Source organism: Maniola jurtina, chromosome 7, assembly GCF_905333055.1.
Source record: "Maniola jurtina chromosome 7, ilManJurt1.1, whole genome shotgun sequence".
Classification (NCBI taxonomy): domain Eukaryota; kingdom Metazoa; phylum Arthropoda; class Insecta; order Lepidoptera; family Nymphalidae; genus Maniola; species Maniola jurtina.
In genome coordinates this window covers 1,313,872-1,337,282 of record NC_060035.1, presented here as the reverse complement: position 1 = coordinate 1,337,282, position 23,411 = coordinate 1,313,872, and the positions used below count along the sequence as shown (strand labels likewise).

Here is a 23,411-nt window from a genome sequence, read left to right as displayed (position 1 = left end):
GGGCACGTGGGCACCGGTCAGTCCTTGCCCCGCGGCCGTCCGGTCGATCCGTGGACATGGCTGCCGAGTGACGTTTAGTGGCCGATTTAAATAGGACTCTTGGACTACGACGCCATGACGGAAGATATCCCTGGTACGTTCCATTTTCAAAATTATCAACATAGATTAAATAAACGAAAAAGCATTTTTTAAATTTTGTGTCTGGGTTCTGAATTTTTTCATTTAGAAAGTTTGAACCACGTCGTCGTCATGACTAAAGATATTATTATTATTTCAAGTATGTTCCATTTTCAAAAATGGTAAAGTAGAACTTCACTGAAAAAAACTTTTATTTTTAGTCCGCCTGTAAAATCGTCCAAGACCCAAACTTTCGAAAGCTCTCCGTAGAGCATGATAGGTAGAGTCAATAAACTTTCAGATATTCTGTATCTGATCTTCTAAAGATACCTACCTAGTATTTACTTCTAATTAAGATTTACACCTAGATTAATTTTCTAGACTTTAAAAAGGGACTAAACGAAACAAAAGAGTGTTCCAAAATTGTTCACAGGTAAGTTTCTAAAATAGAAAACCTACCTACCTATACTTTACTACATAATGTAGTTATATCGATTTTTGTACTATCTTAATTTATATGTAGTAAATCTGGATCTATGTAGCAGAAACCTAAGGAGTCAGATCATGTTTTATAAACAAATAAATTTTGAATTAAAAAGAAAAAGCATTTAAAAAATATATTTACTTAGCAACGCCATCTGAGGGAAACATTTAATTAATTTTATTGACTTCTATCTCAAAAATCATCTATAGATTCACTTTTGTTAGTATTATATTATTTACAAACAAATCGAATATTGATTGGTTAGGTAGATGTACCTTTACAAAATGTCCATTTCGATTTTCGAAGTGGTTGTTTTTCTTTCTCTTTGGTTCAATTTATCTAAAATCGATTCAAGTAACGAAAAATAGATTAAAATAATACCATATAATACTTTTAACGTGATTGCTTTTCCCATTAATCATACCTACTCTATTTGCATAATATTAATTTCAACATGCGTGGGTGTTTATTCCTAGAAATATATTTATATCCAACTACCTTTGTTACTGCATACTGGGAAACGAACGTTAGCCGGTATTTGTTTTGTCTGTGTAACCAAAATGGAAAATATAGTGACGCATTTTTCTAAAGAACTTATTTTTCCAGTTAACCTACTCTCATGACCCCCTAAAAGTAAAAAAAATAGTTCATAAGCCTTTAAATTTGGCGGTCAAATCATGTAAATCGTCAAATCACTATGGTGTATCTAAAGATCGATTGGTAAATGATCAAAATCTTTTTGATAAAAATAAATACGGACCATTCGGTTTCACCGGCTTAGCCTCTTACATCAAAGGGTTCAGCACTTCAGATTACTGAATAAAAGGCACAACGAGATCTTTTTCCGTGATGGTTAATATGGGCATACCTACATAAGATGTCATATAAATAAAAAATGTGACTTGCAACGCCCGTTACATTGAGTGAGGTCAACATGGCATGCAAAACGTACATTACCTCGCCGCGACGTTTTATTATTTCACTGCTTTATGCTAATGCCACTAACTAGCTGTCTGGGCGATATTGTTTCCGCGACATTTTTTCATAGAACAATGCGTTACTAAAATACTTTAAAAACAATTAAAGAAGAATTTATATAGTTTTAATTGGTAGAGACGCGACGTTAAAAATACGAGCATTCTAATAATAAGTCTTTGTAATAATATGTAGATTACATTATATTGTGTGTTATTAATTGCGTAGGCCGTAGACTGTCGTAGGCATTAGACTCCCGTAGCTACTGATACAGATGCTACGAATAAGGACTGAAGATTTACTAACGCACTACGAATCTATACCTACTAATAAATAAAATTGGAGTGTCTGTCTGTAATTTCGAAATAACTACCGCATATTAAGCTCATATGGTTATTTGAACGATACTATAACTGAATCACACGTTTATAAAATTTTTGTCTGTCTGTCTGTCTGTCTGTCTGTTTGAAAAGGCTAATCTTGGGAACGGCTGAACCGATTTTGACGGGATTTTCACAGACAAGTAGAGAATTGACCAGGGAGTAACATAGGCTACTTTTTTAACCGACTTTCAAAAAGGGAGTTGTGTTTTTCAACCTATGTACACCGAAATCTCCGAGATTTCTGAACCGATTTGCGTCGTTTCTTTTTTAATCGATAGAGGAACTTTGCGATATTGTTTCATAAAAAAATTTGGAGTTCAACTCCTCAATCCTGATGCTGCAGGGGATCTGACCAATCCACGCGGGCGAAGCTGCGGGCATCAGCTAGTTACTGAATAAACGAAACACCGCCATAGGTACTCGAATTAATTATTAAGGACAATTCAATTAAGTAAGTTTTAGTATTCGGGTTTTCAGTTATACAAAGAGACTATCTAAGCTATAATAACTTTCGTATGAGTAGTTAGTTTGCCTTTTTATAGACTGGACTCTTAGAAATCAGATAAGATCTAAGGATAGGTAATTTAAACTAAAAATATCCTTAATTAATGTATATTAAAACAGTAGAAAAGACGTTAGGTACAGTAAATGGCTCGCACGAAGGAAAAACGCCATAATTTTTCCGAACAAAAGAAACTAAATTTGGGATTTTGATACCAATCTCTAGAAGTGTGAATCGGTCAGGCAAGGTCAAGGGGAGGAGGTGACGTGTCGGACTAAGTGCTAATAGACTGAAGGCTTAATATGTACCTACTACCTAGATAGGAACACTAACATGTACTTATACACTAAATGTACTTACTTCTAAGGTTGGTTGAAATAAACTATATTTTTTCTAAGCGGTGGTGATTCCTAGTGGTTAAGACGTCAGTTTCCTATTTGTGAGGTCCGAGGTTCGATTTCAGCTACGCACTGTGCACTCTAACTTTGCTGAGTTATGTGCGTTAATTAAATATAATATAATACTTTAAGGAAAACATCGTAAGGAAAACTCATGCAGGTTTCCTCACGATTTTTTCCTTAGGGACTAAAGTTATCAATAATCTTCATAATAAAGATGTATGAAGTCTGCCAATTTGCATTTGGCCTGCGTGGTGGACTACAGTCTAGAACCCTTCTCATACTGAGACGAGACGCCTATCCAGGAAATGTAAGCCGAGACCTTTTTTTTAATTCCATGAAAAAAAAGGTCTCGGGTTACATAGTTAACCTGAAAGGCGGTATAACAGTTTTATTGAACCCATACGGATATCTCTAATAGGCTTCTACTGGGCAACGTATTGGAATATTAAGTCGTATATGGTGGCTGGTGGCATGGCTATACCGGTAGGGCGGAGTTAGGGGTACCAGACAAAAAATAAATCAAACATTTAAATTCTTGCTTGTAACACAAATATTGGCAAGGATGGGTATTATGTCAAAAGATAAAAGGTTATTATTTTATACAGAACCAAAGCCTTACAAAGTCCGTTACATACAAAGCTTTTTTACCAACTACAACTGCGTAAGTTTTTCGTAGAACGTTAGCTACGAGTATCTCTATAATAATAGCTCTACGAAAATATGCAAAATTATTCAAAAACCTTTGCGTAGGTACTGCGTAAGTAGATTATCGCAACCAAACTTTCCATTGAATATGGTAATTTTATTCAAAAAATTCGGTCAAGTGTGAGTCGTGCTCGCATACGAAGGGTTCCATACCATTGTTCAAGAAATAACACTTTATTTTTTTGTGACCATAAATTCACGGTTTTCGGATTTTTCTCTTTACTTACTTTACTGCTATAAGACCTTTTAGGCTACCTGCCAAATTTCATGATTCGAAGTCAACGGGAAGTCTTGATTGGGTCTTGAAAGACACGACAGATAGACAACGAAGTGATCCTATAAGGGTTCCTTTTTTCTTTAGAAATACGGAACCCTAAAAAGTGGAAGTTTTGACGCCATTCTAAAGGTCAAAGTACAGCAGAATGAAATCAGCTTTCAGTGGCCCTTTGATTTATTATGCGGTCAATTCCTACTAACAGTAAAAGCCGTCATGAGCCTCATAACTCATGAAAATGAAATATAGAGCTACTCTATTAATGTAATGTAAAAAGCAAGTCGTTCTCGGACTAGGTATAATAAAGCATAAAGCAAAATTTTATATAGTGGAGCACTGCATAATACATATAGGTAGGAACACTACCTACGCCCAGCAAGACGTATTAGGTAGGTCCGAGCGTCCTTCGGTTGGACTTGAACTTTTCTCTTTTTTTTTTCTCTCTCGTCTGGCTTTACAAAGATTAGCCAATGTCAAGTTTGTAGATATTTGTAACAAGTTAGTTAAACTATACAAGTATGGACCCCGTCTGTGCCGGTGCTCGCCGACATACGCACTGCACCCCCTTAGAGCGCTTTCCAGTCAGTTTTAACAAAAAAAAACACTCCAAAAAGGCAGAACATGCCCGCCAGCTAACACCAACACAGACAAAGTCCGAACTTTTCTCATATTTTGTTTAAAATCTTTCTTTTAAATTGGTTTAAAATCGTTTCAAAAACTCATGGAACAAAAAAAAACCTTTACATTTTTCATATACTTACAAGGAAAATCTGACATACCTAATTAGGGAAATTAGGAAAACCATAGGCATAGATTTATCTAATGCCTATATATTATACCTAAAATGCTTCTATAAAATTTCATTTTATTTGATTAGTTAGAATACGTCTTTTGGAGCTATAAATCAAGGAGAAATAAACCCCCCTAAACGTTAAAATTGTTTTTTTTTTTGCAGACACGGGCGCGGTGTTCACGTTCGGCAAGTCGCACTTCGCGGACAACGAGCCGAGCCACTTCTTCATCAAGAACGATCCCATCGTCGCCATCTCGTGCGGCGACGAGCACAGCGCGGTCATATGTCGTAAGTTATGTTCAAATCCATATTATACATCACACTTCACACTAATATTATAAAGGCGAAAGTTTGTGTGTATGTATGTTTGTTACTCCTTCACGCAAAAACTACTGGACGGATTTGACTGTAATTTGGAACGGAGATAGATAATATCCTGGATTAGCACATAGGCTACTTTTATCCCGGAAAATCAAAGATTTCCCACAGGATTTCGAAAAACGTAAATCCACGCGGGCGAAGTCGAGGGCATCGGCTAGTATACAGATATACTCAACTCATAACATTGGCTGGGCAGCATTCGTAGATGTCTTCTCCTCCAATATTCCTCAGTGCTTGAAGATCAAAGTCTTCGAACAGTGCGTGTTGCTAGTGATGACATAATTATGCACTCGAGACATGGCCTCATAAGAAAGCTCAGTCTCTCAATGGGCGAGAAGTGGTCTTTCTCAACGTTATCAAATTTGAGTTGAGGAGATCCGTAGGAGAACCAGAATAACCGAGACTTCAATGGGTTGCGAAACTAAAGTAACAATGGGCAGGTACCCTATATAGTTCGATACGATGACGTCGCTCGACCTAGCAAACACGATTGTCGAAACGTGCTCTCCACTTCAGAACCATACCATACCAATCATCCATCGGTTTTCCGACAAAGTATGTGACTAGCCCACTGCCACTTCAAGATTCTAGCCTTGAGAACAATTCTGGGGCGAAATATGTCGTTTCGGACTTCATCAACTATAAATTCCGAGCATAACTCTTTCCAAAAACCTTAAAAACCTTTGAAAACTAAATGCTTCAGAAAATGGGCGAGTATTCGTGTTCGGAGCAAACGCGTGGGGCCAGCTGGGCTTGGGCCACAAGGACGAGGTGACGCGGCCCAGCTGTGTCAAGTGGCTCAAACCGCACCGTGCCCTGTTCGTCGCCTGCGGACGCGCTCACACGGTCTTCGTCACAGGTAATTTTTACTAACAAAGGCAAAAGAGGCAAACGCGTGAGGCTAGCTGGGCACGCGATCAAAGATAAGAAGACGCGGCCCAGCTCAGCAAGTCACCAAGTGGCTCATGGCGCACACCTGCCTGTATGCCCTCACAGGTAGTTACCTATTCTCGCAACTGGTAACAAGAATTTGCTATCTGTATGAGGGATACAAGGCGTTACTTTAAAATAAACGGAATCGTTGTAAGATCAATCAGGACTCTACGTCGTTTTGTTACAGCCAATTTTCTTAATCCATGGGACGCGTATAGTTCTAAAAGTAAAACAGGGTGTAAGCGCGCAATGCACTGAAAGTACGGTCATTCTCATCTTACAGACACAGAGAAAGAGGGAGACAGAGAGGCATCCTAGAAGTGACCTTTTGAATTGTTTTCCAAATTCAGCAATGATCATAAAACTATTGCAATTGATTCTGTCATGATACTCGTACCTATGAAACAATACTTTTTGAATCATTTTGTGAAACACATACTTTGAAGTACTTAGGTCTCGGGATAAAAGCTTTTTCTCATAAATTCCCAGATACCAACGCAATATACTCTGTGGGCTGCAACGACGAAGGTCAACTGGGCACAGGAGACATGGAACACCAGAGTATACCACAGTTCGTGGAACTGGACGTCGACCAGTCTATCAAGCAGGTCTCTGCGGGAAGCAATCACACGGCTCTGTTAACTGGTAATCATAAGTAATTTTCCCTTGAAACCCCCATCATGGCGGATGGAATAGCTGGAAACTTTTTCAAACCGTAGTCCAGCATTTCTTATGCAGCCACATCTTCTTTACCTATCAATAAATTCTATTTTCTTAATATCCTCCTCGATCCGGTTTTCAATGACAGTTCTAAAGTTTTCTTCTAATAAATTACGTATGCAATCTTTCTCTAGGACAATACTTTCGCAAATGGCTCATCTTGAGTAAACTCAAAGTGAACAAGTGATGATCCTAAAGGCTATCTCTAATAACTTTTGCTTTCTATAAACTCAGACTATCTCTGAATTTTGCTGTCTTTGTTTTAAGAGATTCTCCAAAATCTTGTGGACAAAGTTGAAACAAATGTTTCTGTTTTCATTGCGTAGATGACGGTCGTGTTTTCGTTTGCGGCTCGAACTCGGAGGGGCAGCTGGGTCTGGGCGACACGGCGCGCTCTTGCGTCCGCTTCACGGAGCTCAAGTTCGTCGAGAAGATCGCCTTCGTCGAGTGCGGGTACTATCACACCGTGTTTATCACTGGTGAGTTATGTTGCGTAGCAAACGAGGTGTTCGTCTGCGGCTCGAACTCGGAGGGGCAGCTGGGTCTGGGCGACACGGCGCGCTCTCGCGTCCGGTTCACGGAGCTCAAGTTCGTCGAGAAGGTCGCCTTCGTCGAGTGCGGGTACTATCACACCGTGTTTATCACTGGTGAGTTATGTTGCGTAGCAAACGAGGTGTTCGTCTGCGGCTCGAACTCGGAGGGGCAGCTGGGTCTGGGCGACACGGCGCGCTCTCGCGTCCGGTTTACGGAGCTCAAGTTCGTCGAGAAGATCGCCTTCGTCGAGTGCGGGTACTATCACACCGTGTTTATCACTGGTGAGTTATGTTGCGTAGCAAACGAGGTGTTCGTCTGCGGCTCGAACTCGGAGGGGCAGCTGGGTCTGGGCGACACGGCGCGCTCTCGCGTCCGGTTCACGGAGCTCAAGTTCGTCGAGAAGATCGCCTTCGTCGAGTGCGGGTACTATCACACCGTGTTTATCACTGGTGAGTTATGTTGCGTAGCAAACGAGGTGTTCGTCTGCGGCTCGAACTCGGAGGGGCAGCTGGGTCTGGGCGACACGGCGCGCTCTCGCGTCCGGTTTACGGAGCTCAAGTTCGTCGAGAAGATCGCCTTCGTCGAGTGCGGGTACTATCACACCGTGTTTATCACTGGTGAGTTATGTTGCGTAGCAAACGAGGTGTTCGTCTGCGGCTCGAACTCGGAGGGGCAGCTGGGTCTGGGCGACACGGCGCGCTCTCGCGTCCGGTTCACGGAGCTCAAGTTCGTCGAGAAGATCGCCTTCGTCGAGTGCGGGTACTATCACACCGTGTTTATCACTGGTGAGTTATGTTGCGAAGCAAACGAGGTGTTCGTCTGCGGCTCGAACTCGGAGGGGCAGCTGGGTCTGGGCGACACGGCGCGCTCTCGCGTCCGGTTCACGGAGCTCAAGTTCGTCGAGAAGATCGCCTTCGTCGAGTGCGGGTACTATCACACCGTGTTTATCACTGGTGAGTTATGTTGCGTAGCAGACGAGGTGTTCGTCTGCGGCTCGAACTCGGAGGGGCAGCTGGGTCTGGGCGACACGGCGCGCTCTCGCGTCCGGTTCACGGAGCTCAAGTTCGTCGAGAAGATCGCCTTCGTCGAGTGCGGGTACTATCACACCGTGTTTATCACTGGTGAGTTTAGTTGCATGAAGTTTGCGGATGAAATTCGGTAGAGCAGCTTGCGTCCTGTTCACAAAGCTCAATTTCGTCGAGAACGCGTACTATCACTCCGGTTTATCACTGGCGAGTTTAGTTGCAATAGCCGAGTGACGTTTGCGGATCAAACTCGGAAGGGCAGCTGACAATCCTGTTCACAGCTAGGTCAATTCCATCGAGTCACATTATTTTTATCATCATTCTAAATTCATACAAGTGTAAATTAAAAATTTATAACACCCCCGACGATCCAAAGTATCTATCTGAGTTTTCCAAAACATCATTTTCAAATAAATAATTATGTATTTAGGCAACGTCCATCTTGACAGCTTGACATTTGTCTATTGACATAATATTATGAACCTAACGGTTATCTAACCTTCTTTTCTACAAGAAAACTAGAAAAGAGCTGATAACTCTTAAACGGCTGAACCAATTTTTTTAGATTATAGCTAAGAACACTTTCGATCAAGCCACCTTTCAAACAAAAAAAACTAAATTAAAATCGGTTCATTCGTTTAGGCGCTACGATGCCACAGACAGATACATAGATACACAGATACACAAACACACAGATGCACACGTCAAACTTATAACACCCCTCTTTTTGGGTCGGGGGTTAAAAATATGCTCGTATGACAAATCACTAAAGCTCAGTTCTTCTCTTCCAGCGCAAGGAGCAGTATTCGTCACAGGAGACAACGAATACCAAAAACTAGGCATTCCCGATATGACAACCATCTACGTCCCACAAGTGCTACCTCTAGATATACAAATCAAAAGCGCGTGTTGCGGAGCCAACCATACCTTCCTGTTATCTATGGACGAAGCTAAGATCCTAGCTTTTGGCTCCAACGAAAAGGGACAGCTAGGGATGCCGAAAGATGTGGAAAATGTTACGAAACCAACTGAAATCAATATGGAGAAACTGTTTGACGGGTACCAGTTGAAGTTGGTTGCTTGTGGGGCGATGCACACTGCTTTTGTTACAGGTAAAAATCACTCTTCTATGACAAAATCTGCTATTTGGACTTTGGGGTAGGTATTTTTATTAAATCAAACAGGATAACCATTGTTTTTTTGGATTGTTTGGACCTTGAGAGGTTTAGACATGGAAACGTGCAAAACTTTAAAAACTATTTAAATTGATTCAGAGCTGTAATGTAAATTATTTGATTTTTAGATTATTATATTTTAAGGACCGTTTGAAAAATGAAGGAAAAGTTTCAATTCAAAAAGTTTTAAAACCTAGTATGCTGACAGCTGAAACTTTTTATGATAAATTCAGATAGCTTAACTTTTATTTTTGTAACGGTGATTACAAACAAATATGACTTTATCAAACAAATACCTAATTTGCCTAATGTTATTTCTAGACAATGGCCTACTTTACACATGCGGCGAATCACGCCACGACAAACTATGCTTAGAAGCAATCGACGCCGATAATTCAAACGAGCCCAATCAATACATACCAAAGCGGGTCACCGCTATGAACGGGTTCATTGTCGACAACGTCGCTTGCGGCGGCTGCCACACTCTACTCACAGCCACTAAGGGCTCCAACGCCGACTTTACTAACAACGACTTCAGTATTGTAACCGAAGAAAGAAAGACTTCCATACCAGAATTACCGCCTCTACAAAAAATACCAGCTATGCCGAAAACTGACAACGTTCTTGAAGATATAACGAATTCAAATATAAACAGACATAGTAGTGCTGACATAATAAACGGAAACGTTGAAGAAATTGCCTCGATAACCTCTTTAGAGGGAAACGTAAGCGGATCTCACATAGTCAACATAAATGATTTGGAAATAGATAACGTAAGTAAAGGAAGCTTGAATGAAATACCGAATATAGTTAAAGATGAAGTGAATACATTGGGCGAAAATGTTGACAATACTATAAAAAGTGCAGGAGAAAATATGGACAGTGCGATAGGGAGTGTAGAACAAAATATGGGTAAATTTATAGGAAGTGCAGAAACTAGTATGGGAGAATTTATGGACAATGCAAACAAAAAATTGGACAAAGTTCTAGATAATACAGAAACAACACTTCTGAAAGGAAAAAATGATATCGAAAATATTGTTGAACAGGGTAAAGACAAAATTGAAAACATTACTAAACAGAGTAAAGAGGAAATCGAAAATGTAACTAAGAGTGTAACGGAAACAATCCATACAAAAACAGAAGCTGTTGAAGATATATTCAAAAAGACAATAGTTGATAAAGCTCCCGGTTTACATTGCGATGAAAGGAGAGTTCTAGAAGTTCCCGATAAATTATCTGAAACGGCCAACTCTCCGCCTCCAAAAACACCAATAATTCAAGATTTGTTAGACATTCCTGATATATCACAAATGAGTCCAAATTTAAGTAGGAAAAGTGACGATGGCCAGAAAAGTGAAACTGGACAATCTGAAAATGAGACCATACCCTGCGGATCTGACAAATCTAGTCCTCCGGACAAACTCGCTAAAACTCAAGCAGTGATGCCAATAGGTAACAGAGAAATTTTATAGTAATTACTTATAAAATTTTATTTTTACTATTTCTTACTTTTCCTGAATTCTTAACAGTGTTCAATCGAATGTCTGAAAGATCTAGATATATATATTTTTTCTTTTTGGTCACGTTGTACTCCACATTTTAGTCTAATCTGAATTTTCAAATCCTATCTTTTTATTTGAACTCCGTTGCGGTTATAACAACAAATAATAAAAAATTTAAAATTACTCCCATGAAAATTAAAAAATGTGGATGGGTATTATGATTCTTCGCCCTTCTACGCCCACGTTCGATACACATTCCAAATCCCTATTTTTTACCCCCTTAGGGATTGAATTTTAAAAATCCTCCCTTAGCGGATGTCTACGTCATAATGGCTATTCGCATGACTTTTCAGTCCGATTCATCCAGAAATTTGATAGATCAGTCAATCAGTCAGCTTTTTCTTTTAATTAAATTATATAGACTATGATATGTATGATATTTATTTACAAGTGCGTAGTGAAGACCACATCGATGCTCACGATGCTAACTGCGAGGACACTACGGACGTAGTTGTCAACAAGGCGGACGAGCGAGGCCGCTTCTCGCGCATCTTCCAATCCATCAAAGATAAGGAGAACTCTTGCATGGGCAAAGGCAAAGTCATTGAAGAGAAAGTCCAAGGTAATGCTCATTCTGTTTTATTTTACGAAAACTTATTTCTATTTCAATTTAAGGCCTCTCACAATTCGCAATCTTTAAAGTTAAATAATAATCTTTCTATAAAATCAATAAATCAATCAAACAAAACATAAACGAATACTAAATCATAGATCTGTGTTTGTAAACATAGGTATCAAAATTATAGACATCGTATTAAACTTTAGTAATATGATCTAAGTAGGAACATTTAAACTTAACTAAGTACTTACATAGGCAGCTTTGTGTTCACAACCAGGGTTAATCTAAACTTAGTAATAACCTCTAATTTAGTATACGGAGTGGATTCAACTCCACTCTGTCTGTTTGCGCTGGCCCTAACAGGTAACTTCTTCACATAATACTAAACAACCTTTTTTCACTGTGAATATTTTTTTAAATCAGAATTAATTAAAAATCCTAAGATTTTTAATTAATTCTGATTTAAAAAAATATTCACAATATAACAAAGACATAAATTGGCTGCTCCGAATGATACTAACTCTACGGAATATTTACTATAAAATACAGAGCTAAAAAGTGTTAGACAGTACCTATTAATACAAAAACTTTATAAAATATTTCGTGAATATAGGTATTATTTAGTATTATTAAGAATTTTTTTTTTGTAAACATACGTAAAACAAAAAAAAATATGGTTATTTACATTATAAAGAAGTTATCTGTAAAAGGTTACAAGTATTTTTAGATTTACCCTGTAGCTGAAAACACTGCGTACTCAAGTTAAACTCAATACCTTTCTATCTACTTTTCACTGTCCTGTTTAAATAGTAATTTGATAACCTATCTAATTAATGACTATACCCTGGCTTGGAACCCTGTGTACGCCATATTCTATTATATTGGTTTGTTGTAGAAAACGTCCACAAAGGAATCGACACCACCGAAGAGACAGTTCACAGAGTGGAGGAACGAGTGGAGACAGAGATCAGAAACCAGACTAGCTCCAGAACATGCACTATTTTATAAGTAAACTAGTTAATCTATGTACAGAAGCTACACTTAAGGCAACATTTAAAAATTCATATTACAAAGATACGTTTAGACTATATATAACATTTCAATTCAAGTTATACAACATTATACAACAAATGTTTATAACAAGTTTAAACAATGAGGACGTGTTATACAACAAAATACTTTTTATGTTATTATGTTTAATAATCTGGACCCACTCTAATAATATGTGTGTATTACATAACAATAATGGTAAGAACACATTGGCATGACATGCTGTCAGGTGAAATATTGCAAACGTGTCTGCGATTAATCAATTCAAGACGTCATTTTTTAATAATTAGAGTAACATTAAAAAAAACCGCGAAACAAGCGTTACACCTGACAGAAGTGAAGCTTCTTATACGTACAATTTATAAAATCTTGTCCTGTTTCACTCATAATATATACGCGCTGCCCAGCCAATGAGAAGCCTTTCATCCCCATATTCGCTGGTCCGTTTTACTTTTTGCGAATCAGGCTTCATCCCAAACGTCCGTTAAGAAACTTCGCTTCATAAACACCGAATTCTGGTTTAAAGTCCTTTTGTGTATCTTCTATTAGTATTAAATACAGACCTAGTCAGTGTTTTGTCTTCTTAAATGTTTAATGAATTAGGTAAATAAAGTTTTTATTCTTACTATTAATGGAATATTTTATTAAGGTGCGTCCAAGCTAGTAATCATATAACATGTTATTAATACTTAAATTACAGTTTTTGCTATTAATATTTTTAAAGACACATGGTACATACATTGTTAAACAATATAGACGTAGGAATTATGTTACAAAAGTTATATAACTTAATACATGATCTGGACTGTTTGGACGCACCTAAACCTATTCTAATAGTACAAAAGTCACAAAACTTAAAAAAGATATGTGGTTTACAAAGAATACTTTAAAGTTACTACGTACTAAAGAGTGGAGAAAGGTGGCGTAGTGGGTTTCTGTATCTTATCACAATGATCTCTAAAAATAACATAATATATTATGAAATATTATTTTACTTGTGACAATTTCAAGAAAAAAAAGGAACTATCTGTTACGGGCAATGTGATGAATCGGGAAGTGTGATTAGACAAACGCTAATTGAGTCCTAATTATTCTTAACATAATTGAAGGAAAGACGACCTAAATGACGTGTAAAATGTCCATTTGCTACGGAAGTGTTTCTGGAAGTGAAAAAACACCACAGAATCAATGAGTGTTCACATTAATCACATTGCCCATCATAAAAATTATGCCCGTACAATATCAAACTAAAAAATATCTTCTAAATCTTGGGATAACTTAATTTACCAACTCAAAATAATTATATCTATTAACCTATACATACATGTGATGATATAGTTATCTAAAATTTGAAATTATCTTAATTTTATTTATAATATAAGCTACATATTGATTATACTTTAAATATGGGCAGTACTTACAATTAAAGAATATCCAAGGACCCAATAAGCATTCGCTTTTATCACATTGCCCAAGTTAAACATTTCGTTCCTACATATCTAACTAAAATAATATGTATCTTCTAAATATTTGGGACAGTTTAATTTGCAAAATCACTATTTTCTCTATAATAAATAAGTGATAATATTCCTAAATAAGTGATCAAATTATCGGTTATCATTAAATTGAAATAATTTATATTAAAAGCTTTTTGAAATAATTTAAATACCTACTAAAAGTTACAAAGTGAATGTACTTTTGAGATGGACAATACAAACCACTAACGACCACAATATAGAACCCAATGAGCTTTGGAATTAATCATATTACCTAAATTAAAACATTTCGTCCGTAATCTCTAACGAATAATATCTTCTAAATTAGCATAGTTTAATTTTCCAAGTCTCAATTATGAGATCTGCCTATCATATAGGTGATGAAAAAAGCTCCAGTTATCACAGAAATAATTTCATTAATAATAAAACCTACTAATTGAATATCCTTTTCCAATGGACAATACCTACAGACCTCTAATGAAGATCATAGAACTTTTAGTAAAAATAGAATATTTAGTATAAATAGCTTCTAAATCGTTGTGAGAGCTTGAGAAAGCTTAAATTACCAAATAGCTTTTATCTCTTTCTACCTATACGTATATGTTATGCAAAAAGTTATTAATTACTATCATTGAAATAATTTGAATAACATAACTGAATATACTTGCTCTGAATATACGGACCTCTAACGAAACGAAGTACAATGAGCATTCACATAAATCACATTGCCCAAATTAATCATTTCGTCCATATTATCACAGTTTTATGATCAATATAACTACATACTCATATTTATATACTAGTCCAAATACCTACTAGAGTCGGTTATCACAATTTTGAAAGAATTTTATATTAAAAAATCTTTAAAGAAATAATGGAAAGTAGAGGATGCCCTCGACTTCGTCCGCGTGGAATTAGGTTTTTAAAGATCCCGTTGTAACTGTTTGATTTTCCGGGATAAAATGCCTATGTCAATTACAGAGACGCAAGCTACCTCGGTACCTTTCATACAAATCGGTTAAGCAGATGGGTTTTTAGGAATTCTGTGGGAACTCTTTGATTTTCCGGGATAAAAAGTAGTATATGTCCGTAAATTTAGTACTAAATTTCGTCAGAATCGGTTAAACTGTTGGGCCGTGAAAAGGTAACAGACAAACAGACAAACAGACAGACAGACAGACAGATAGACAGACAGACACACTTTCGCATTTATAATATTAGTATGGATAATGATAGCTACAAAGTGAATATACTTGAGGCAGTGTTGTGTTGTTGGAAGGCCAGTCTGCCGCGGAGACCCAGCGTGTTTCGGAGCGTGTTCCCAACATCTTTGATCGCCTGCTCGTTTCTGTAGCTTGGCACCCACACGGCTGAAACGGACCAAAATACAGTAAAATACCTATATTAGTATTAAACTCAGATCCAGAAGATCACCACCTTTGTTATACCCGTACACTATCTATTACAGCTACGTAATGGCGGTGGTTTTCTCGGTTGAAATGCATGGAAAGCCGTACTGTTTGCACTATGGTTCCAATTAAAATTATTTTATTTATTTATCTACTACCTAAGCCTAATAGATACTTTATTACTTATCTAAATATATAAATATAGAAGTTTTGGCTCATCAATGCTCAACCCAGACATTGGACTTAGAAAGCTGATATTTTACTAGATAAGTGCATAATGCAAAACCCCTTTCACAATAAATGCCCTTTGTTGTAATGCCCTTTTTATCAATTCTCAGTATCTTCTTCTCAAAATGTATTTTCTGATAATGTCATTTTCTCAAAATGTCCTTTTCTGTGTGTGTGCGTGCGTGTGTGTGTGCATACGTGTGTATGTGTGTGTGTTGTGTCGCGTCTCTATAAACAGTCAAGAATGCTTACCGATTCTATTTTTCGCTCGAATACTGACTACTGCCCCGCAAATCGAATTAGGAACACAGAAATTTTCACCGATCATCAGCAATATCTGAAAAAATACGATTAATTTGTACTGAAAATAAATAAGACGACATAGTGGATAGGATATGTATCATGTTGCAAGCAAAATCTTTTTTAAGAAGCCAATAATTCAATAATCTGATTGGTTGAACCTACTGTGGTTAGGAATGCACTGTGAGACCTCATAGTAATGCTCTGAATACAGGGGTGAGTTGTAAATAAAATCATTTTTAAACTTAGAACGATTAGACATACTTTACGACCAAAATCAATAATCGATTCTAACTTCAGCCATATTATACAGATCAATTCACTTTTTAAAAAACAGCTGAGTGTTAAGTTCCATACTTACATAAGAAATTTTTATATTTTAAATCAATTCTCAATTTTTTGTAGATAAAACATATCCAATGAAATAAATTTAAAAAAAAGAAGAATCCAGGGCTCTTCTCAGACTTAGGCGCATTTGGAACCCTCGTAGCTTTAGTTTTAAGTTAACGTAATTAATTATCACCACTATACCATCATTTATTCAAATTAGGTACTATTGTACCTGACTTTGACTTTGACCAGTTCCAGGACTCCTATTATTCTTACCACAAACATCCATATGGCATCGAGATCGGAGGGCTCGCTTCGCTTCTTGTCGAAGTTGATGAGCCAACGGCCGCCGTCCCGGTTGGCGCCGTCCTCCCACATCGGTCGCAACCCGTCCTTAAACACTGCAAAGTCCTTCCCACGTTCTAGCTCGGAAGGCGTTTTCATATGGTGATATAAGCTGAAAAAAAAATTTAAGGCTTTCATTAGACAAAAGGTTCTGCATCTGTCAATCCGGCAAGTAATAAATGAGCGGAGAATCCAGATGCAAACATCAGTCATCGTAAGATGGTCGGTTTACAGACAGACAGTAATAAATCTCCGTCTATTTGACAACTTTATAGTGGGTAAGGTTCAAAAAATTACTGATTCTTCAGATGCGTAAAGGATACGTAGATATTCTACGAGAGTTAGAAGAAATTGCAGCTAAATGAATGAAACTCTTATCATCGTTTTTAAATATGGGTGAAATTGCATCTCAATCAGATTGATACCATATTTTGATATTTATTTATTTGATAATAAAAGCAGTTTAATATTAAAAAACATTTACCACCAATAATCTTCAACAAAGCTGAAGGTCGTCAACTTCACCAGATTGTCTTCCCAGTTGCGCTTGTCGTTGGTGATGAGCCACATGCCCCACGTGTGCTCCAAGGGATGCTTAATTACCTCTTCAGTTGGGGCCATCTCAATTATTTGGGGTTCCTCGGCTTCGAGATTCTTACTGATTTCCGACTTATCTAGTTTCTGAGATTTTACGAGAATTTCGGGTTCAACAAGTCTTCCAGGTTCATCCAGAGTTTCGTCTTTTTGGGGTGCATCGATTATTTGTTGTGTCTCAGGCATTTTTGGATTATCAGGTCTATCAGGCTTTTCGGTGATATCATATTGATCAGTTCTATTGGGACTTTCAAATTTCTGGGGTCTCTCTGGCCATTTTTTATTTTTCCGTGGTCCCTTTGGCGTCTCGGGCCTTTTTGGTGTTTCAGGCCTTTCTAGATTCATGATTTGGGGACCTTCCGGCCTTTGAGATTTCTCGAGGACATCAGGCTTCTTATGACTTTCATGTTCACGGGGTCTAATGGGACTTTCAAATTTCTGGGATCTCTCGGACCATTTTGTATTTTTCCGATGCCCCTTTGACGTCTCAGGCCTATAAGATGTTTCAGGCGCTTTCTGACTGTTGATTTGGGTTGCCTCGGGCCTTTGAGATTTCTCCAGTCCATCTGTCTTCTTGCGTCTATAATATTCATCAGATCCATTAGGACTTTCAAATTTTTGAGGTCTCTCTGCCCATTCTTTTTTATGAAGTATCTCAGACTCCTTGATCACCTCGGGCCTCTTATATTTTTCAGGTCTTACCTGCCTATTGCCTTCATAAGGCCTGTGGGTATTTTCTTTATGGGGTTGCTCTGGCCATTTTGTTTTTTTCCGTGCCCCCCTTCGTGTCTCGATTATCCAAGGAGTTTCAGACGTCTCCTCACTCATGACTAGGAGTTCTTCAGACTTTTGAGGTTTCACGAAATCATCAGGTTTTTTGGGGCCTTCATGCTCATCGAGCCTATCGATATTTTCAGATTTCTGGAGTATTTCTGGCTTTTCAATATTTTTGCGAATCTCAGGTCTATCGTGACTCTTGGCTTGAGGTTCTTCGGGCCTTTTGGATCTTTCAAGTCTATCAGGCTTCTTGTAGTTTTCATTTTCATCAGGTCTGCTGGGAGTTTGAAATTTCTGCGGTTCCGCGGGCCTGTCTATTTTTTCAAGTTGTCCCTTTGGCAGCTCGGACTTTTTTGTTAATTCAGACGTCTTCTGACTCTTGACTTGGAGTCCATCCGGCCCTTGGGATTCAAATTTTTGCGCTTCCTCGGGCTTTTCTGTTTTTCCCCGTTGCTCCTTTGGCGGCTCGGGCTTTTTAGCTAATTGAGACGTCTTTTGACTCTTGACTTGGAATCCATCTGGCTCTTGGGATTCAAATTTTTGCGGTTCCACGGTCTTTTCCGTTTTATCCCGTTGCCCTTTTGGCGGCTCGGGCTGTTTAGTTAACTCAGACGTCTTCTGACTCGTAGCTTGGAGTTCATCGGGTTCTTGAGATGCAAATTTTTTCGGTGTCTCGGACCTTTCTGTTTTTTTCCGTTCTGCATTTGATTCAGACATCTTCCGACTCATAACTTGGAGTTCATTGGGCCCTTGAGATTTAAATTTTTGCGGTTGCTCAGGCCCTTCTGTTTTTTCCTGTTGCCACTTTGGCGGCACGGGCTTTTTTGTTAATTCAGACGTCTTCTGACTCTTAACTTGGAGTCCATTGGGTTCTTGAGATTTTCCGAGTCCATTAACCTTCTTAGGACAATCATATTTATCAAGTCTATCGGGATTCCCAGATTCCTGGATTATCTCGGGCCTTTCAGTATTATTGGTTATCTGGGGCAACTTAGATGTTTCCGGCGTCTCCTGACATACTTCGGTCACTTTAGATAATTGGGATTTCTCGAGTCCATCAGGTTTCTTGAGGCTTTCATTTTCATCGGGCCTACTAGGACCGGGATTTTCTGTTTGTTCCGTCAGCCCCTTGGACGTTTCGGGCTTCCCCTTTTTTGACTTCTTATCTTCTTTTTTAACAAGGACCTATCGGGCAAAAAACCAGTCCGGAATCAATAACGTCACATTGATAGTACAACGCGATTACACCTGTAAGTTTAACTCACGTAAGTAGCTTACGTAATTAACTGCCAACTTTGCCAAAGCAAATGTACTTGTAAGAGTGTTTACATTAGTAAATTTGCCGTAAGTTAACCATGTAAGCTAATTACGTGAGTAAACTTACAGGTGTATCCGCAGTCTTAGATACAGTACAAGCGATCTAAGTTGGTCGGTCAGACATTAGTCATAATTATCTGCATCTCAAGTCTATTGACGTCCAGCTATGATCGGATATTCGCTTTCTTTTTCTAAGGCACTAGTCGTTTGTTGTTAGATAGCGCAAATTGTAGGCTTATGTATTTTAAATATCATATCACCATATTCATCACCATATTCAACATCATATTACATCACCTCACCATTGTACATCCCACGAAATTTCAAAAAGGCTTTTCTTCATTGCCACAACGCATAATGGTAGTGTAATATTGATAGCCACGACATGAATCGTCATATTGCCTTTCTGTGATAGCCACAGCGCATCGCGTTGTGAGCATTTTCATAATGAGCAACAAACCTCTAACAAAGAATACTCTACCTCGGACAAAGAATTAGTCTAGCCATTCAAAGGGGGAACGCTGCCAGTATCTTCTGAACCTTGCCTAAAGGGACTTCTTTTAATAATTTATTTTAGTTATTATATTATATTTTTTAAAGTTTTTAGTTTTAGGTTCATTGCTTTAATAATTTAAATTTTAGATGTTCAGAATAAAGTGGTTACGAAAAAAAATTAGCAACATAAATTCGATGTTTTAAACTGACCACAACACTTTTGGACTTGGGAGCTATTTATTTGGTCAATAAGCGTTTTCGGTGTTTGAGTGTAGCATAATAAATACATGTAAGGTCAAGATAACAGTCTTAAGAAATAAATGGAAGCTTTCACTACAAAAGCTCAAGGGATTTGTAGATTTGTACAGTTTAGTGTCTTCATTATTATTCCAAGTTTGCAACTTTGAGCGACTGCCACTTGAGATGATGACAGCTAAACAATAAGTTTTCTCATAAAATATATCAATCGAAAATTGTAGATCATGTAATTATCTATAAAGATTGTTCTAACTTTTGAAGGAAATACATAAAATTTAAAGGAAAACGTTTAGAATCGCGATATCTCAGGAATAGTGATTCTTAGGGAAATAATACAGTAGGTAACCTGCAGGAAATATTGTACATCAAACTTTAGAAAGAGATAGCGGTTTGTAGAGCGTTGTCTCTGTCGGTGAGACTGACAAAACGACACATACGTATGAGAGACAGGCAGGGACAATGTTGTGAAGTGGTGATAATAAAAAGAATACTCTTTTTTTTTTCCAATATGTCCATCTGCGATCGGCCCTCCGGCCATAATCATAAATTCTGATAATCACATCTGATTATGGCCGGAGGGCCGATCGCAGATGGACATATTGGAAAAAAAAAAAATGTAATTATCTATAAAGATTGTTCTAACTTTTGAAGGAAATACCTACATAAAATTTAAAGGAAAACGTTTAGAATCGCGATATCTCAGGAATAGTGATTCTTAGGGAAATAATACAGTAGGTAACCTGCAGGAAATATTGTACATCAAACTTTAGAATGAGATAGCGGTTTGTAGAGCGTTGTCTCTGTCGGTGAGACTGACAAAACGACACATACGTATGAGAGACAGGCAGGGACAATGTTGTGAAGTGGTGATAATAAAAAGAATACTCGGCTGAGTTTGTTGTAGGCTCTTTTCAGACCTGGGCACGTTTGGACACTCATAGGTTTAGTTTTAAGTATGCCCAATTAATTCTTCATTCATCTTACACATATAACAATTATTCTGACTATCAAAACGAGTACAATAGTACTTACTATCTACCTACTTTGAATAAATGATTGGAGTTTGAGTTTAAAATGCTCTACGAAGCCGAAATCCCTTTGTAAAGGTTGACTATAATATTTGCTGCCGGCTACTGTAAGCAAAATATTGTTTAATTTTATAGGTAGTTTATACATTTTCTAGGAACATTTAGGAATTTGACAATGCCTAGGAAATATAATCATTTCCTAGGAAATGTTTGAAATGGTAAATAATAATTAAAGCAGGTAGGCTAGTACTTACATATTTTATACATTGTCAAAGCAAATCCATTATTAGTTAAGTACATGGAATGACTAGGTAGGTATTCTATTCAATGACTATATTATATTTATTGCGGGTAACATATAAGTAGGTACAAATTGCATAATGCAAAATGAAAGTGTAGAATGTGTGTGGACTAGACCGTGCGGTAGGTACACTACTAGTCAGAAAGTCGCAATAATAAATAATTTTATTATGTACCTACCTGGGTGTAAGTACTAACCAAACCAATTCATTGCATATTATTTTCTTTTAATGAACTTTGTGGCAATAGGTACACAATAGAAGTTTGGCTAAAAATTAATTAGCGTAGGCCCAACATAACCACTGATGAACTTAAAACTGGCTGCAATTATTATTGTTAAAATTGTTAAATTAAAAATAAAATAACCTAAAATATTATCTGTAAACTTACCTGTTCAAATTTAGAATATCCGTTCTTTTCTATATGTTTAATTTTACTTTTGCGACCCATCGTAACTTATGTTGAACTTGAATGTTGTAGGTAATCACTGCAACTGCACACAAAACTTTTGCCAAAGTGCTTAAAAACTTGTACGTCAACTGTTTATTTCACGAATCACGATCGGTTGGTGGCGAATGGTGACGATATTATGCACTCGATTCGATGCACTTCATACAGGTACTCAATGTCACTACTCACTCTCAGTAAATATTCATGAATCATGATGCAAAAACCGACAGACCATCAGTGAAAGTCCCCGCCATAGATAATGTCCCCACTCCCCAGTGCCGTACCGCATTTCACGAATGCAGTGTTGCAAGCGTAAAATCAAAATGTTATTCCATACTAATTATTTAAATGCGAAAGTGTGTTTGTCTGTCTGTCTGCTACGTTTTCACGGCCCAACCAAATCGTAAAAATTTGGTACAGACTTGGGATACATCCCGGGGAGGGACATAGGCTACTTTTTATCCTGGAAAATCATAGAGTTCCTACGGGATTTAAAAAATCAAAATCCACGCGGGCGAAGCCGCGTGCAATCCTAGTAAACCATAATAAACAGTAGGTACCACAGACCATACACAGACCCAACATGGCCACAGGCTCTGGCTGGTCCATAGAGATTTAATACACTGGAAACCATGGACGATTGCGGAAAATCTCTCTACGGTGGTACATGAGACGGGTCTGACTCTGCCCACGAAAATCTTGTATATGGTTTTTCGCAATTTGCAAATTAATACGACAAAGTAGGCTTATGGCATTCTAATTCCGACTATATCATCTTCACAGGATTACATAAAAATCTTTACCTGAAAGTGTTCAGTTTAAGAAATTAGTCAATATAATGAGTATGACGTGAGTTACTCACAAATTAGTCGATACTATATCTAATTTCTTAAACTGGACCTTTTAAGTTTCAAGTAAAGATTTTTATATAAACCTGTGAGGATAATACTGCCATTGGCGCAACTAAAGTTCCATAAGCCTACTTTGTCATATTAGTTTACAAATTGCGAAAAACCAAATTAAATTTGAATTTCGCGGGCACACTCGTCACATGCACCTCAACAAAAATATTCTTTTTTTTTTTTGTAGTGTGGTAAAAAACTATAATTTTGTAAATGTAATAGTAGACAAAATTAATACACACTCAACAATAACTTCGCTTTGTCTGTGACTTTGGGGGAGTCCCGGGACCTCCAAATTCAAAGTCCCCAGCCCGACTAGGGCTACGCCTATGAAAGTACAGCTCAATTTTATTACTCTTTTACGGCCGGTCGATTGCGAAAAACCCTGAAAAAAAAGGCTATAAGTACCTGTACATTCTAAAACAGATTATTTATTTTTATGGATAATAGTTTTGGATTTATCGAGCAAAATGTCGGAAAATATACCGGAGGAGTATGGAACGGTCGGTGCGCTAGTCTGGCTCGCACTTGATTTTTCATTAACACTTGGATAGAAACGATTACCACCCGGTTGCTTACGTTCTTATTTTGTGCCTATGCTAAACT

General features: G+C 37.7%; 2 protein-coding genes across 5 annotated transcripts; one reads left to right on the top strand and one right to left on the bottom strand.

Moving 5' to 3' along the window:
- LOC123866952 (X-linked retinitis pigmentosa GTPase regulator-like) lies at positions 1 to 14,496 on the top strand. 2 transcript variants are annotated; one of them, XR_006796288.1, is made up of 9 exons: positions 1 to 133; positions 4,797 to 4,922; positions 5,719 to 5,874; positions 6,438 to 6,593; positions 6,995 to 7,147; positions 9,019 to 9,339; positions 9,724 to 10,857; positions 11,366 to 11,529; positions 12,422 to 12,653. XR_006796288.1 is itself a non-coding variant. In XM_045908760.1 (9 exons), exons 1-9 carry the CDS (start codon positions 115 to 117, stop codon positions 12,532 to 12,534), a joined length of 2,349 nt encoding a protein of 782 aa, XP_045764716.1. In that variant the 5' UTR covers positions 1 to 114; the 3' UTR covers positions 12,535 to 14,496. The 2 variants fall into 2 exon arrangements, 1 of the variants encoding a protein (XP_045764716.1); XM_045908760.1 differs by having other exon boundaries at positions 11,359 to 11,529; positions 12,422 to 14,496.
- Positions 11,531 to 22,116, bottom strand: LOC123866948 (triadin-like). Of its 3 annotated transcripts, XM_045908749.1 has the most exons (7): positions 21,844 to 22,116; positions 18,434 to 19,240; positions 17,169 to 17,986; positions 16,616 to 16,796; positions 15,962 to 16,046; positions 15,320 to 15,442; positions 11,531 to 13,969 (listed from the first exon to the last, which is right to left on the bottom strand). In XM_045908749.1, exons 1-7 carry the CDS (start codon positions 21,901 to 21,903, stop codon positions 13,959 to 13,961), a joined length of 2,085 nt encoding a protein of 694 aa, XP_045764705.1. In that variant the 5' UTR covers positions 21,904 to 22,116; the 3' UTR covers positions 11,531 to 13,958. The 3 variants fall into 3 exon arrangements, with proteins under 3 accessions (XP_045764705.1, XP_045764704.1, XP_045764703.1); XM_045908748.1 differs by having other exon boundaries at positions 17,169 to 19,240; XM_045908747.1 differs by lacking the exon at positions 11,531 to 13,969 and having other exon boundaries at positions 15,267 to 15,442; positions 17,169 to 19,240.
- Between the last annotated feature and the right edge of the window lie 1,295 nt (positions 22,117 to 23,411).